General features: G+C 36.4%; 2 protein-coding genes across 5 annotated transcripts in view; both read right to left on the bottom strand.

Moving 5' to 3' along the window:
- LOC143020039 (delta(24)-sterol reductase-like) overlaps positions 1 to 7138 on the bottom strand; it is a 19839-nt gene extending 12701 nt beyond the window's left edge. For 2 of the 3 annotated variants that reach the window (XR_012965877.1, XM_076176189.1), the window contains exons 1-3: positions 6042 to 7138; positions 1987 to 2209; positions 933 to 1028 (exon numbers count right to left, since the gene is read on the bottom strand). Coding sequence is in view for 2 of the 3 variants with exons in the window: in XM_076176189.1 (XP_076032304.1) it covers positions 933 to 1028; positions 1987 to 2178 (288 nt within the window). In the remaining variant the exon portion in view is untranslated. Of the gene's footprint in view, positions 1 to 932; positions 1029 to 1986; positions 2210 to 3489; positions 3626 to 6041 lie in introns of those variants that run through there. The other variant, XM_076176190.1, reaches the window with a different exon arrangement.
- A 670-nt stretch (positions 7139 to 7808) lies between these two features.
- Positions 7809 to 12500, bottom strand: part of LOC143020038 (uncharacterized) — a 22121-nt gene continuing 17429 nt past the window's right edge. The window contains exons 1-3 of one of the 2 annotated variants that reach the window (XM_076176188.1): positions 9513 to 9671; positions 8842 to 8931; positions 7809 to 8463 (exon numbers count right to left, since the gene is read on the bottom strand). In XM_076176188.1, the coding sequence (XP_076032303.1) occupies positions 8199 to 8463; positions 8842 to 8931; positions 9513 to 9559 (402 nt within the window). In that variant the 5' untranslated portion in view covers positions 9560 to 9671 and the 3' untranslated portion in view covers positions 7809 to 8198. Of the gene's footprint in view, positions 8464 to 8841; positions 8932 to 9512; positions 9672 to 12500 lie in introns of those variants that run through there. The other variant, XM_076176187.1, reaches the window with a different exon arrangement.

Here is a 12500-nt window from a genome sequence, read left to right as displayed (position 1 = left end):
ACCAAGCAATTTCCAGGTTACTGAGCCCAATTTTGAAACATTCACCTGCTCTCCTAATATCTCAAACTGTATGATCTATTTTAACATAGATGGGTAACAGCCCAAATCTAGTATCATATCTTAGTATAAAAACCTGATATCACAACTGACAATGTTAATTACTGGTAGGTTACTGTATTAACTTTATTGATATGTACAATAATTTGTACAAGATAGAAGGAATACATGTAAATCTAAAAGGGCATTTTGATAAAGAAATAAGCAAGTTTTGTGCATATATTCATGTTCCAAAAGGCCCCTTCCCCATTACGAAGGAGGTGGCCTGGTAAAGGCATACATCAACGGGTCACTACGAGCATAGCTCTCATCCCGTAAAATACAACTAGGTAAATACACCTATCCAACATCTATTTGTTGTCTCTTTTATCTTAACTCCTTGTAAATGAAGGGTCATCACTGTCTCCCTGTCCACGGTTCAAGTCAGAAGTAATGCAGTAAGGTACAGTACCTCCACAGTAGGGTCTGACAGCTGAAGCTGATTACCCCTACTGTTTCATTAAATGGTAACCCTCCCCTCCCCCCTCATCCACTTCCGAAATTACTGAGGATCAATTTCTCATCCATTCACAACCATTCTCCACTCACACATATTTTTTGCCCTCTCCCTTCCCTGTTCAATAAACATTCCCCTTATACCTAAGATCCCTTCATCCTATCCATCCATCCCATTCTAATCTTCCCCTCAAGTTTACTTCATCTACCTCTGCCTTCCATACTCCTTTCTTTATCTTTCTTTATTCTTTCCATAAGCCCAAACTAAAAATTAATTAATTTTCTACATAAATAATTTCAAGCAGTTGAAAAGTTTTCAGTAAAATCACAAAAGGCAATAAACTCCATGAAGATTATCATGCACCAAATAAAATTACTACCTTCTTGAAGAATGTTGTGGACAAGGACTGCCAGTTGGGCCTTGCTGTGCACATCATCTTTCTTTCAGCTGGCATCAAATCACACCATTTTCTCACCTGTGAATAAAATGTACAACATATTCTATACAGCAAAATGTAGTTCAAGATGTTGAATATTGATTACTGAATGACAAAGGTCCCACAGTTGATAAAAAAAATGTGTCTGATTGGCAGCCATTAAATTATATAATCTAAAAATTACTGCCATTGTGCACAGATTAGTCAAGAAAGTTTTCTTGTTAAAATGATACAAAGTTTACACCAATAAAGAAAAATACATATAAAGGACTACTGTCATTCATGAATTCACTTGGCAAAAAAGGAAAGCTAAAATAAATACAGTATTATATCATAAATATATTAAGACAATCAAATCATTATATAATAATAACAATAATGGTTGGGACCGACAAAGGATGCCTGGAAGTAGTGGTTCTGGTAGATAGAGATGAGAAAGAATTATCTCCCAACTGCCCATCTTCAAAACCTGTTAAGACACTTATGGAACTGCCTAGTGTAGGCCTTATGGTCTCTTGCAGTCTCCTTCATTCTTATGTTCTTATGGAGGTGGAGCACTGGGTAAAGGGGCTGATACTCAGACTCATGACTCAAGGCAACATTAATTTCTACTGTATTATCATACTGGTTAGCTTGAATTTCCTTGACTGGAAACCTGCAGCAATACAACTGCCAATGATCCTTATGCCCTCTCATAGATCTCTCTGGGAAAATGTGAAGGTCTGCTGCCTCTGGTGGAATGAGAACTTTCCAAGTCACTGATTTATAGTGGTAGGATGAGAGGAGTAGTCACTGGATATCTGCTCTTCTTATGTGAAAAGGTGAAATAGTCAAAGTTAAGAAATCTTAGGCCTAGTCTAGAGAATGAGTGTCAGCTCCATGGAGCTGCACAGCAAGATGAAGGTGAGGATGTTTACAGGGTATGAAGACAGGCAACAAGAGGATGATTTTCTCTGATGACCATCTATAGCTACCCACCTTACAAACATATTCTTACCTTCTGCTGAACAGTTTTTACTTTCTTATCATGTCCCTCATGTGCAGAAATCATTTTGCACTGGATCCAGTGATGCAGCTTCATGACCCAGCCAAAAATGATGGACAGAGGCAATACAAAGAAGACAATAATGATGCCTCGATGGTCTTCCATCCACCTAAAGAGCTTTTGTTTTAATGCTAGCTCTCCCATGGTTCTTTTGGCACTTCACCTATAAATTTCACTGTAAAATTTTATAGGATCAATATATTATTTATATACATACATATACCAAAGGCTTTTTTCCCCTAACAAGGGAGGTAGCCAAAAAACATATAAACTCAAAATGGGTAAACATGATAAGTGGAGTACCCCAAGGCTCTGTGTTGGCTCTGATAATGTTTGCTATTTGTATAAATGACATGGATGAAGGAATTAAATGCTATATAAACGTCTGTGCAGATGATGCAAAACTATCGAAGAGAGTGAGTAACGAAGAAGACTGCAAATCTTTTCAGGGAGATCTGGACAAAGTCTGGAATTGGAGTAAAAAGAACGAAGTGAATTTCAACATTAAAAAATGTAGTATAATGGAATTTGGAAAAAGCAAAATTAGAATATCCAGTCAATACAAAATTGGATCAAAAGAAGTTACAAAAGTAAACTCAGAAAGAGACCTAGGAGTATTCATTTCAAATGACATGACACTAGACAAACATGTAAACAAAATAGTTGGAGAAACCTACAATTTCATAAGATCAATGAAAGTGGCCTTTGACTACATGGACGAGGTAATGGTGAAGAAAATACTAGTTACACTGATAAGACCAAAATTAGAGTATGCAGTGTCACTATGGACATCCAGTACAAAAAAAAAAACCTAGAAAGAATTCAAAGAGCACTAACAAAGATGGCACCAACACTCAGCATGTTGACATATGAACAAATATTGGACAAACTAAACTTATTAACTCTGGAGCAAAGAAAAGAAAGGCAATTTGATAACCATCTATAGAATTATGAAAGGGAAGGAAATCCTTGACAGGGATGATCTACTTTAAATGGGACAGAAGAAATACAAGGGGACATAAGAAGACACTTAAGGACAGTTACAGAAGAGATCTGAAAAAGAATAGCTTTCCACATAGAGTGATAGATACATGGAATAAATTGAAAGAGAAAACAGTGAGTGCTAAAACTATACATGACTTTAAGAAAGAACTGGATGCGGAAAGATACAACTGCGGGTCCCTACGAGCATAACTCTTTTCCCACAAAATACAACTAGGTAAATACATATACACTCATCAAAACCCTGATCCATCCAAGACTGGAATATGCATCAGTAGTATTTCCCACTGAGTGAAGGATATAAGCAAGATCTAGAGCAGGGTTTCTCAACCTTTTTAGCCATATCGCCCCCTTTTTCAATTGAAAAAAAAAGGATCGCCCCCCTTAATTGGAAAATAATAATAAAAATTATTGCAACAATGATAAACAACTAATTTAAAATGTTTTACTCACGTTGTGTTTTAATGAGATCCTTGGGCCCAGCTGGTGCTTCGCTGCTAGATCTTTTATATTAGGCTTAAAATTTGTCAATTAGAAGCAATACCTGTGACGTTTTTTGCCCCCCTGAGCTCAAAAATCGCCCCCATTGAGAATGACTGATCTAGAGAATACAAAGTGGAGCAATCAAACTGGTCCTCAGCCTGGCAGATAAACCATGAGAAAAGACTGAAAGCACTGGGTCTGTGAACTTTAAAAGATTGAAGAAAAGAAGGTGCTATGGTCACTCATTCAGTATTCATGTCACTAACAGGGACAGACTGCAATGACAGAAGAGATCTCCTGATTAATGATGGGAGGACTCTAAGAGGTCACGGTAGCAAATTAAGAAAGACCACATGTCTAAAGGATGTGAAGAAATACAGTTTTACATATAGATGCATAAATACATGGAATAGTTTAGAAGGTGATATAGCCCTAGTTCAAACAATGCACGAGTTCAAATCTAAATATGATCATTAGAAATAATGGGTATAGATTAAGTTGGAACTGTACATGGATTTGAGGCTAGGTATGATACAAAATGAGAGAAAAGGAAATGGGACCCAATGAGCATTGTCCCTTTCCTGTACACTACAATTAGGTAAACATACACACATACAAAGAAGAGAAAGAGGTGATCTGTTGGCCATTTACAGAATTATGAAAGGCATGGAAGTCCTTGATAGAAAAGACTTATTAAATTGGGATAGAGGAAAAACAAGGGGAAATGAAAGAAACTCAAAAAGGACAATTATAGAAGAGATCTGAAAAAAAAAACAGCTTTCCACAGAGTGGTGGATGTCTGGAACAAATTGGACAAAACAATAGTGTGTAAAAATGCCATACATGAATTAAAGAACAAACTAGATGTTGCAAGATACAAAGACTGGTCACTATGAGCATAGCTCCCCTTCCTGTATGATACAACTAGGTAAATAGGTAAGTACACATACACATGTTAAGCTTTTATTCAAAGGTAGTTGGTATGATGCAAGAGAAGGTGAGTTGGGTAGGTTGTGTATCTAGATTTATAGAAGGTACCTCAAAATAATGGTAACTTTTGTGGAAACTGGAGCATATTAGAAGATTTGTTTGCCATGTCTGTACTTGAAAAAGCTGTAACAAGCGAAACGTCGTACCAATAAAGGTTTCGATCTCACACGGTGTTTATTCTTACATTTAGAAGAAGTTCTTTGGATGGTTAAATGATTTCCTGTAAGATTATATGAGAAAAAAATTTAAGAGGTCAGGATGGCGTATTGTGAATAGTGGAGTCCCACAAGGTACCTCAAAATAATGGTAACTTTTGTGGAAACTGGAGCATATTAGAAGATTTAGAAGAAGTTCTTTGGATAGTTAAAGGATTTCCTATAAGATTATATGAGAAAAATTAAGAGGTCAGAATGGCATATTGTGAACAGTGGAGTCCCACAAGGGTCACTTGTTCCTGCAATGTTTTTGATCTACATAAATGACAGTATGGTCAGTATAACCAGCTAAATTAACAAAAATAGATGAACAAATAGAAAATAAAATACAAGAAAACAACATGATAATTAGGCAACCTCTTTCATGCACAGCTCAACATTCAAATGGGGAGAGTAGGGAGGCTTTTTTGGCATGAGTAGGTCAAGAAAGATGTATTGGAATGAGTCACTCTTAACATCAATTGCCTGTGTGATTTCTCTCTACCGCTGCAACGCCCAATAAAAAATATACTACCGGTATATGTGTGCATCAATTCTATAATTACAGTCCATCAAGTTGATTAGGTTAGGGATAATTTTAGTTAATATAATGCTACTTATCACTGAGAAATTGTGGCCATTATATCATATGTAATGAACTAGATATCACCATTATTTTCAGGTTTTGGGAAAATTAAAGAACAACTATGAGTGGACAATTTAATACAGCAATAAATATTTTGACTAGTCTGTCCTATAACTATTCTCGAAACAGACATTAATATATTTTAATTTGCCAGGCTAGGTGAAAGATTCTGTTAATTAAGGATTCGTTGCATTATACCTTAAAATGCAATGCAACAAAACTAAAGTTTACTTTTGCAGATAGGTAAACTGATTCATTCTGAAATTGGTTTCCATCGTAATTCGTTTCACCCCCCCATCATTCTTACAATATTGGGGGAAGGGTGAGAGAATATTTTTATGGGGGAGGCATGTATCAATTGTTGACGCATAAAAAACAGTAAAACGTGTTAAAAAAAAAGCCGACAAAATTACAGAATTACGCAAGCATAAATATTTAACTTGAAACACTGAAAATATATCACGAATGAGTTTTGAAAAAATAAAACGTGGCTAATCGACAGTCTATGACTTTGTTTCCCAAGTGTGCGTCTAGTAAAAGGACTTTATTGTGAGCATAATACTTTTGTCGAATTTTTAGATGGACCTCACAAGGTCACACTACAACATGACAATATATCGCATACTACTGTGATATTTAATTACCACTACAGAACTCAACATTCAATTACATTAGAGAATATAATCACGCACCTAACAGGTTCGGTCTTAAGACAGTTACTAGTCTCGAACTCTCGATCGGTGTGGAGTTTGTGGACGTGTGCCCAGAATCTTTATCATTATTGCAGATAAAAAACGTAAATATGAGGAAGTAATTGATTTACAGGTTTGTCAAAATAAAATTATTTTTTCCACTTTCGCCGCAATTTTATTATTTATCTACACACACACAGGCTATATCGTAGGAACGCAAATACCAGCATTGAGGGATATTATTATCTGACTTTTCGGCCCTAGTCTCAGGACCGCCTTGAGTGCCATGAGATGCATAGTTTACAGTTTGTTTACATTGCCCTCAGCTGTGCCTGGGACAGGAACTGTGGCCGTGGCGTGCCATGTTCTTCTCGTCCCACGTGCCTAATAACATATTTAAATGTATACAATCTGCAAGTATTTCCATTCATGTGTGCTTCCTTTACTTTTTATGTACAATTTAAAAAAAATGCGTAACTATTCGTTCATAGGTGCACTGGTAGCATAACAGGAAGCGTGCTTGGCTCGTATTCGCTTTGATGTGGGTTCGCATCCCGCTCTTCTCTCCGATTCCCAGCACCTGTCCCAACAGTCTAAGCGCATAGGGTGACGGCTTCGGCCGCAGCGACACATAATCCACCTATGAATATGCATGCACATCTATGTCTAAGTCTAATGTAAGAATAATTCACTAATTTGCTAGTCCGATTTAATCTTCAGGTTTAGTCGTTAGCATTAACACCTAAAAATTAAACCTGATTAAGAAATTAGTAAATTGTTATGTCCTTCATTATATACATATATGTATATATGCATATATGTGCACACGGATTTGCAGGTGGCTATATGTGAATAAATTAGTATGCATGTATCTAAGTTTGTACATAAGAAAGTATAGGGAATACATATGGATGCAAATGCTTGTATACTGTACAAATTGAAATATGTTAATAGGCACGTGGCATGGATGGAACACGGCACGCTTTGGCCGTGCAGTTCCTATCCCAGGCACAGCAGTGGTCAAAAAAGTTACTTGTGTTCACTGTATCCTACACAGATCTTGCGAAAGCAGGTGGTTTGATGTAGGTCAGCGTTTCCCAACCTGGGGTGCTGAAATCAAGTATAGGGGGATGCTGGGAAGTGATGCACACAAGAATCACATTGATAAATGTATCATTGATTACCCAGCTGTGCATATTTGACTTTTTCCATGCTATTTTATTTTTCTAGGGTGTTCTTATTTCTTCTACAAACAATATTGTCAATTTGTTTTAGTTCCAAGGAATCAAGAAAATAAATCATCATGCACTATACCTCACTTTCTTTTATTCCTCTAATAACAAGATAGGGGTGCTGGACTGCTTAGACATGACAACAGGGGGTGCTATGGTCGGAAAAGGTTGGGAAACTGATCTATGTGGTCCGTGACAACCCTGAAGACGGCCCTAGGACCAGAACCGAAACGTCGGGCAATTAACCTTCCTCGTCGAGTATGGCATTTTGTTTTTCTTTTTCCTACAATGTGGATCCGACTCCAAATCTTCACGTATATTATACATACATATTACATACATATATGTGAAGAGAGAGAGAGAGAGAGAGGGAGAGAGAAATGGTCTATGAAGAATCAAAGTCTCATGCAATCAACTTGTAGGGAGCTAAGTAATGGTGATTGCAAACATTTGCAGTTTTCCTCGGGTCATGTTACTATTTGACAACCCTACACAATTATTTGTTTTGTTAAAGGAATGAGAATGAGAAAATACGTTTATTAAATGATATATTCATATACATAGGGGTTATACAATATCACAATGCATATTTATTTTCCAGTTTTGATTAAGAAAATGAGCCAGACTTATGATCCATACCCTAAACTGCTACATTTTTGTTTGTGCGTTTTACCAAATAGTCGCGCTGGCTCATCTAATATCTGTAGATAAGATTCTTTCTCTAGATAGAGAAACAAGTGATCTGTTGCACAGTTACGTTGTACGCGGGGATATAGAACTAAAGCAGTACTCAAAGAGATATGCAGAGGTAGCTTTTCCCGCAAGAAGTACAGCAAAACATTTGCATAATTTAAGAACCTGTGAACTTCCAGGGACCGTTGTAAAGTTCGAAAGAGTACGTGAGGCTACAGAACTATTAAAATACTCAAAGAGATGTACACTGGTAGTGTTCCCCGCTAGAGTTACAACAAAGCATCTGCATAGTTCTGGATCCTGTGTACTCCCAAGGGCCGTTGCAAAGTTCGAAATAAGCGTAGACGTATTCGTTGTGTACGGGATGGTCGACTTGCTGGCACAGGTACTGTCCAACGGAAGTGAAGGCGTCTACCATGTGGTTCAGGTCGCCATTGGAGCTCATGTCATTGAATTCTTTTTCACATCGTGATTTGCACTGAACATGGGCATCACAGCTGTCGGAAAGCCAAGAAGTTGGTTGTGTTAAGTCATCTGTCTATGCCGACATTTTACCAACGTCTCTATTCTATTGGACACCATCTCACCGTATTTCATTTCAAATCATACACATTCTAATATTTTACATAATATTTTACATATTATTTTGATTCGATGAATTCCATTTGCCCCAAGTTTGATAATTTCATTGTTAAGTAAAATTGTCTGTCATTGGCTTAAACAAAAACCAACACATCAAAATTACTTTTTTCTAATTTTTGTGTCAGCTCCTAATATCTTTGAAAACGATCCATGAGTTTCTTAGACCATATTCGGTATTCCGGAAAGTAAAATAAAGACCAAAGGTCGTTAAGGTCTTGTCGAACTCGACTTACCTTCCAATGTCGATACCAGGGAGCTCGTAGATGATGATTTCACCAATAGAGGAAGTGGTGAAGGCGCCGCACCGGCAGTTGTAGAAACCTCTGTTCAAAGAAAACGGAAAATTCTGAATAAGGAACTTTTTGTTTACCTATAGTCTATTTATTCTTTTCATATGAGGTGGAGGGTGAATAGAAAAAAAAACTACATCAGCCGTTGGAGTTAGCCTTGGTATACAGCACAAACATAAACATGAGTTTGGAAATCATGCAAATGTTGTTGGATTCGAACCCTGCTCCATGAAAAGTGTTCATTCATCCATCATTAGCCACTTCGAATCCACTACTGAACAAAGGCCTCTCCTATCCTTACCTATGAGCCAAACGACTGTGTTAACCTGTGCCACGCCACTCCTGCAAATTTCTCTATCTCGTCTCGTTCTGTGTAAACCTAATTTTTAAAGGGTTCGGACCCTTTCTAATAAGGTTAGATCACTTCTAAAAGTGTTGGATCCGTCATAAGAAGGTTGCATTTTTTTTAGAGGATTCGGATACTTTATAAGGAATTCAACCCCATTAAGAGGGATCAAGCACCATTAAAAAGGATCTAAACCCTTTAAGAATTATCCAATCCCATTTTTAGAATCTAATTCCATTAACTGAGTTGTTTTTCTAGATTTCCTCACCTGGCAGAGGCCACGAGGAGGAGGAGAACGGCCAAGGACGAACGCATGGTGGGGGTGCTAAGGGCGACCTGTATCTGGAGGAAGAGAGCATTGTATCAGTGTGTCAAGGTCAATACTTTTTGTCGCAACAGCTCTTCTATCGAGGTGGAGTGTCGCAGGTGGAGTGTCGGGTGTTGGAGATGGTGGATCGATTTAAGAGTTGCAGAATGGAAGAATATTTTTTCCTAAAATAAATAAATAGATGAATAAACAAATAAAAGAAAGAGTAAGAAAAAGAAAAGAAAAGTGATGAGGAACTTCTTTTGAGTTGGTTAGGGGCGGGGGGGAGGGGGGTTCTGACGGGCGACTAAAACGTGCTGACAAATCAAGGGAATCAGGTGACCGTTTCTCAGGCCCCTCACAGTAATGGAACATGCCACTGTTGTCTGTCTTTAAATAAATAAATAAATGAATACATAAATGAATAAATAAATAAAATAAAAAATGAAATAAATAAGTAAAAATAAATAAACAGAATACATAAATAAATAAATATATTAAAAAGTAAATAAAAATGAATAGATAAATAAATAAACGAAAAAATATATATATAAATAAATACATAAAATAAAAAATAAATTGATAAATAAATATATAAACAAATTAAATAAAAATGGACAAATTTATAAAAACATCCTGATTAAATATTCTCATGAAGATCGGGCAAGCTGGGTCGTCATGAGAAGAAGAACAACAAAAAGTATCTTAACACTTTGACTACACGAAGGTTTTCTTCGGCCGAATAAAATCACCTGTATCTCGAAATGCACCAAATTGTGGCCGATGCGTTGAAGAAGGATTTAGACCATTAACTCCTAAATATTTTGATAGAAATGATAAAAGAATTGAAATTAGTTTGAAAGGAAAATGAATTATAAAAAGAAAAAAATATTCGATTAACAGTTAAGACTTTTTTCCCTGCAACATATAGAAATTCTTTATCGACTGTGTTCCTCTAAAGGTCTCAGAGTAGAGGGATCTCAAGGAAACATGATCATTCAGTCTGGGGTTTATCAAACACACATGCACACACACACACACACACACACACACACACACACACACACACACACACACACACACACACACACACACACACACACACACACACACACACACACACACACACACACACACACACACACACACACACACAGGACACTTGGAACAAACAGGACGGAAAAAATAGTGTATGCAGAAGCCATTCACGAATTCAAGAGCAAACTAGACACTGCGAGATACAAAGGCGGGACACCACGAACGTAGCTCTCCTTCCCGTAATATACAACTAAAAAAAACAGTCGCCCATGAAAAATCGAAATTCTTGAAAAATTTACGTCACTGACTTGAAAGGCCAAGGAAGCTTACCTTTTGTGCCAAAGACTGAGCCACAGGGACGCCAGCCGACGGCTTATAAACCACTACGATGTCATGGCCATATCGTCTGGAGACATCGTGATTTTTGGATCGATACAGTGACGTCATCATCCACATGGGAAAATAACACTCACAGCTGCAATATTTTCCTTCGCGCTATACCCTATCTATCTATGCTAATTTTTTGTATGTGGTTTTCAGATTTTTATTCTATCATATTTTTCTATAAAGATTAGATGAAAAAATTTGATTCAGTACAATTTGAGTATTGACAAATTAAACTAGCATAATAGTAAATATTTCTATGGTTATGGATAAAGTGTTAGATGAAATCAGAATTTGTACCATCAAGAACGCCTGAACACGAAATTATGACAAGAAATGATAGACCACTGTAAAAACATGATATTTTTCTATATTTTCATTTATGTAGTTTATTACAAGAAACTTTTTGAGTTATAACGTAATTTTGATCATTCTCTCCTCGTTAAGCCCCTGTCATCTATATTTCTGAAGGTTTTATAGGGAAGTCTTAGTATGAGTGCAGTAGCTTAACCCTGTTTAAGGAGGATAAACAAGTTTACAAAGGATTACAAAGGCGGAGCATGCCGACAGGAGACCTTTTGGTCCATATCTAGGTCGGATGCGAAAAAAAAATCATAATAATAATAAATGAATAAATAAAAACTATAATAATGTAAATAACAAATGAAATACATAAATAAATGCATAGGTATAGTTAAATAATAAACAAACAGGTAAATAGTAAATAATGATAAATTGACATATAACTAATAATAAATGAGAATCAAACAGACAAATGATAACAAAACAAAAACAAATAATATAAAATAAATGATAATCATTACAGCATCTTGCTTAGGTGTTTATCTAAATGATTCTTAAAGCTTCGAACTGAACTACATTGCACTGCCTCTGCAGGAAGTTTATTCCATTCATTAACTACACGGTTGGCAAAGTTGTTTCTACCCACTTCCAAATTGAATCTATTTCCGGACAGTTTGAGACCATTGTTTCTTGTCTGATTCTCATTCAGTGTGAACATTTTGTCACTTTTGATGTTGTCAATTCCCTTTAGAATTTTAAAGACCTGTATCAAGTCACCTCTGAGTCTACGCTTTTTTAGGGAAAACAGATTCATATGTTTTAGTCGATTTTCGTATGATTTTTTTTTTTCGTTTATAAGGCTACTATGTCATCCCAAAACCTCTTTAAGAAATTTTCATTTTACGGCGACTGCGTCTTCCCGCAATCTTTTTAAGAAATTTTCATAATAGGGCCACTACGTCTTCCCGATAACTCTTTAAGAAATTTTAGTTTCAGGGTGACCGCATTTTCCGATATCTCTTTAAGAAATTTTCATTTTAGGTCGACTGCGTCTTCTCGATTTGTCTTCAAGAAATTTTCATTTTAGAACCTTGCTCCTACTCCCACTTGTGTCACACAAAAACTCCTAACCTAAAATAAACAAACAAATAAATAAACAGTTGGTTGAACAAAACAAATAAAACTCGCAAACAAACAAATAAACACATTGGCTTTTTTATAGTC

This window comes from Oratosquilla oratoria, chromosome 38 (genome assembly GCF_046742065.1).
Source record: "Oratosquilla oratoria isolate Oo_2021 chromosome 38, ASM4674206v1, whole genome shotgun sequence".
In the NCBI taxonomy this organism is placed as follows: Eukaryota; Metazoa; Arthropoda; class Malacostraca; order Stomatopoda; family Squillidae; genus Oratosquilla; species Oratosquilla oratoria.
Note: the sequence above shows the minus strand (reverse complement) of the source record. Positions and strands in the feature narration are given on the sequence as shown.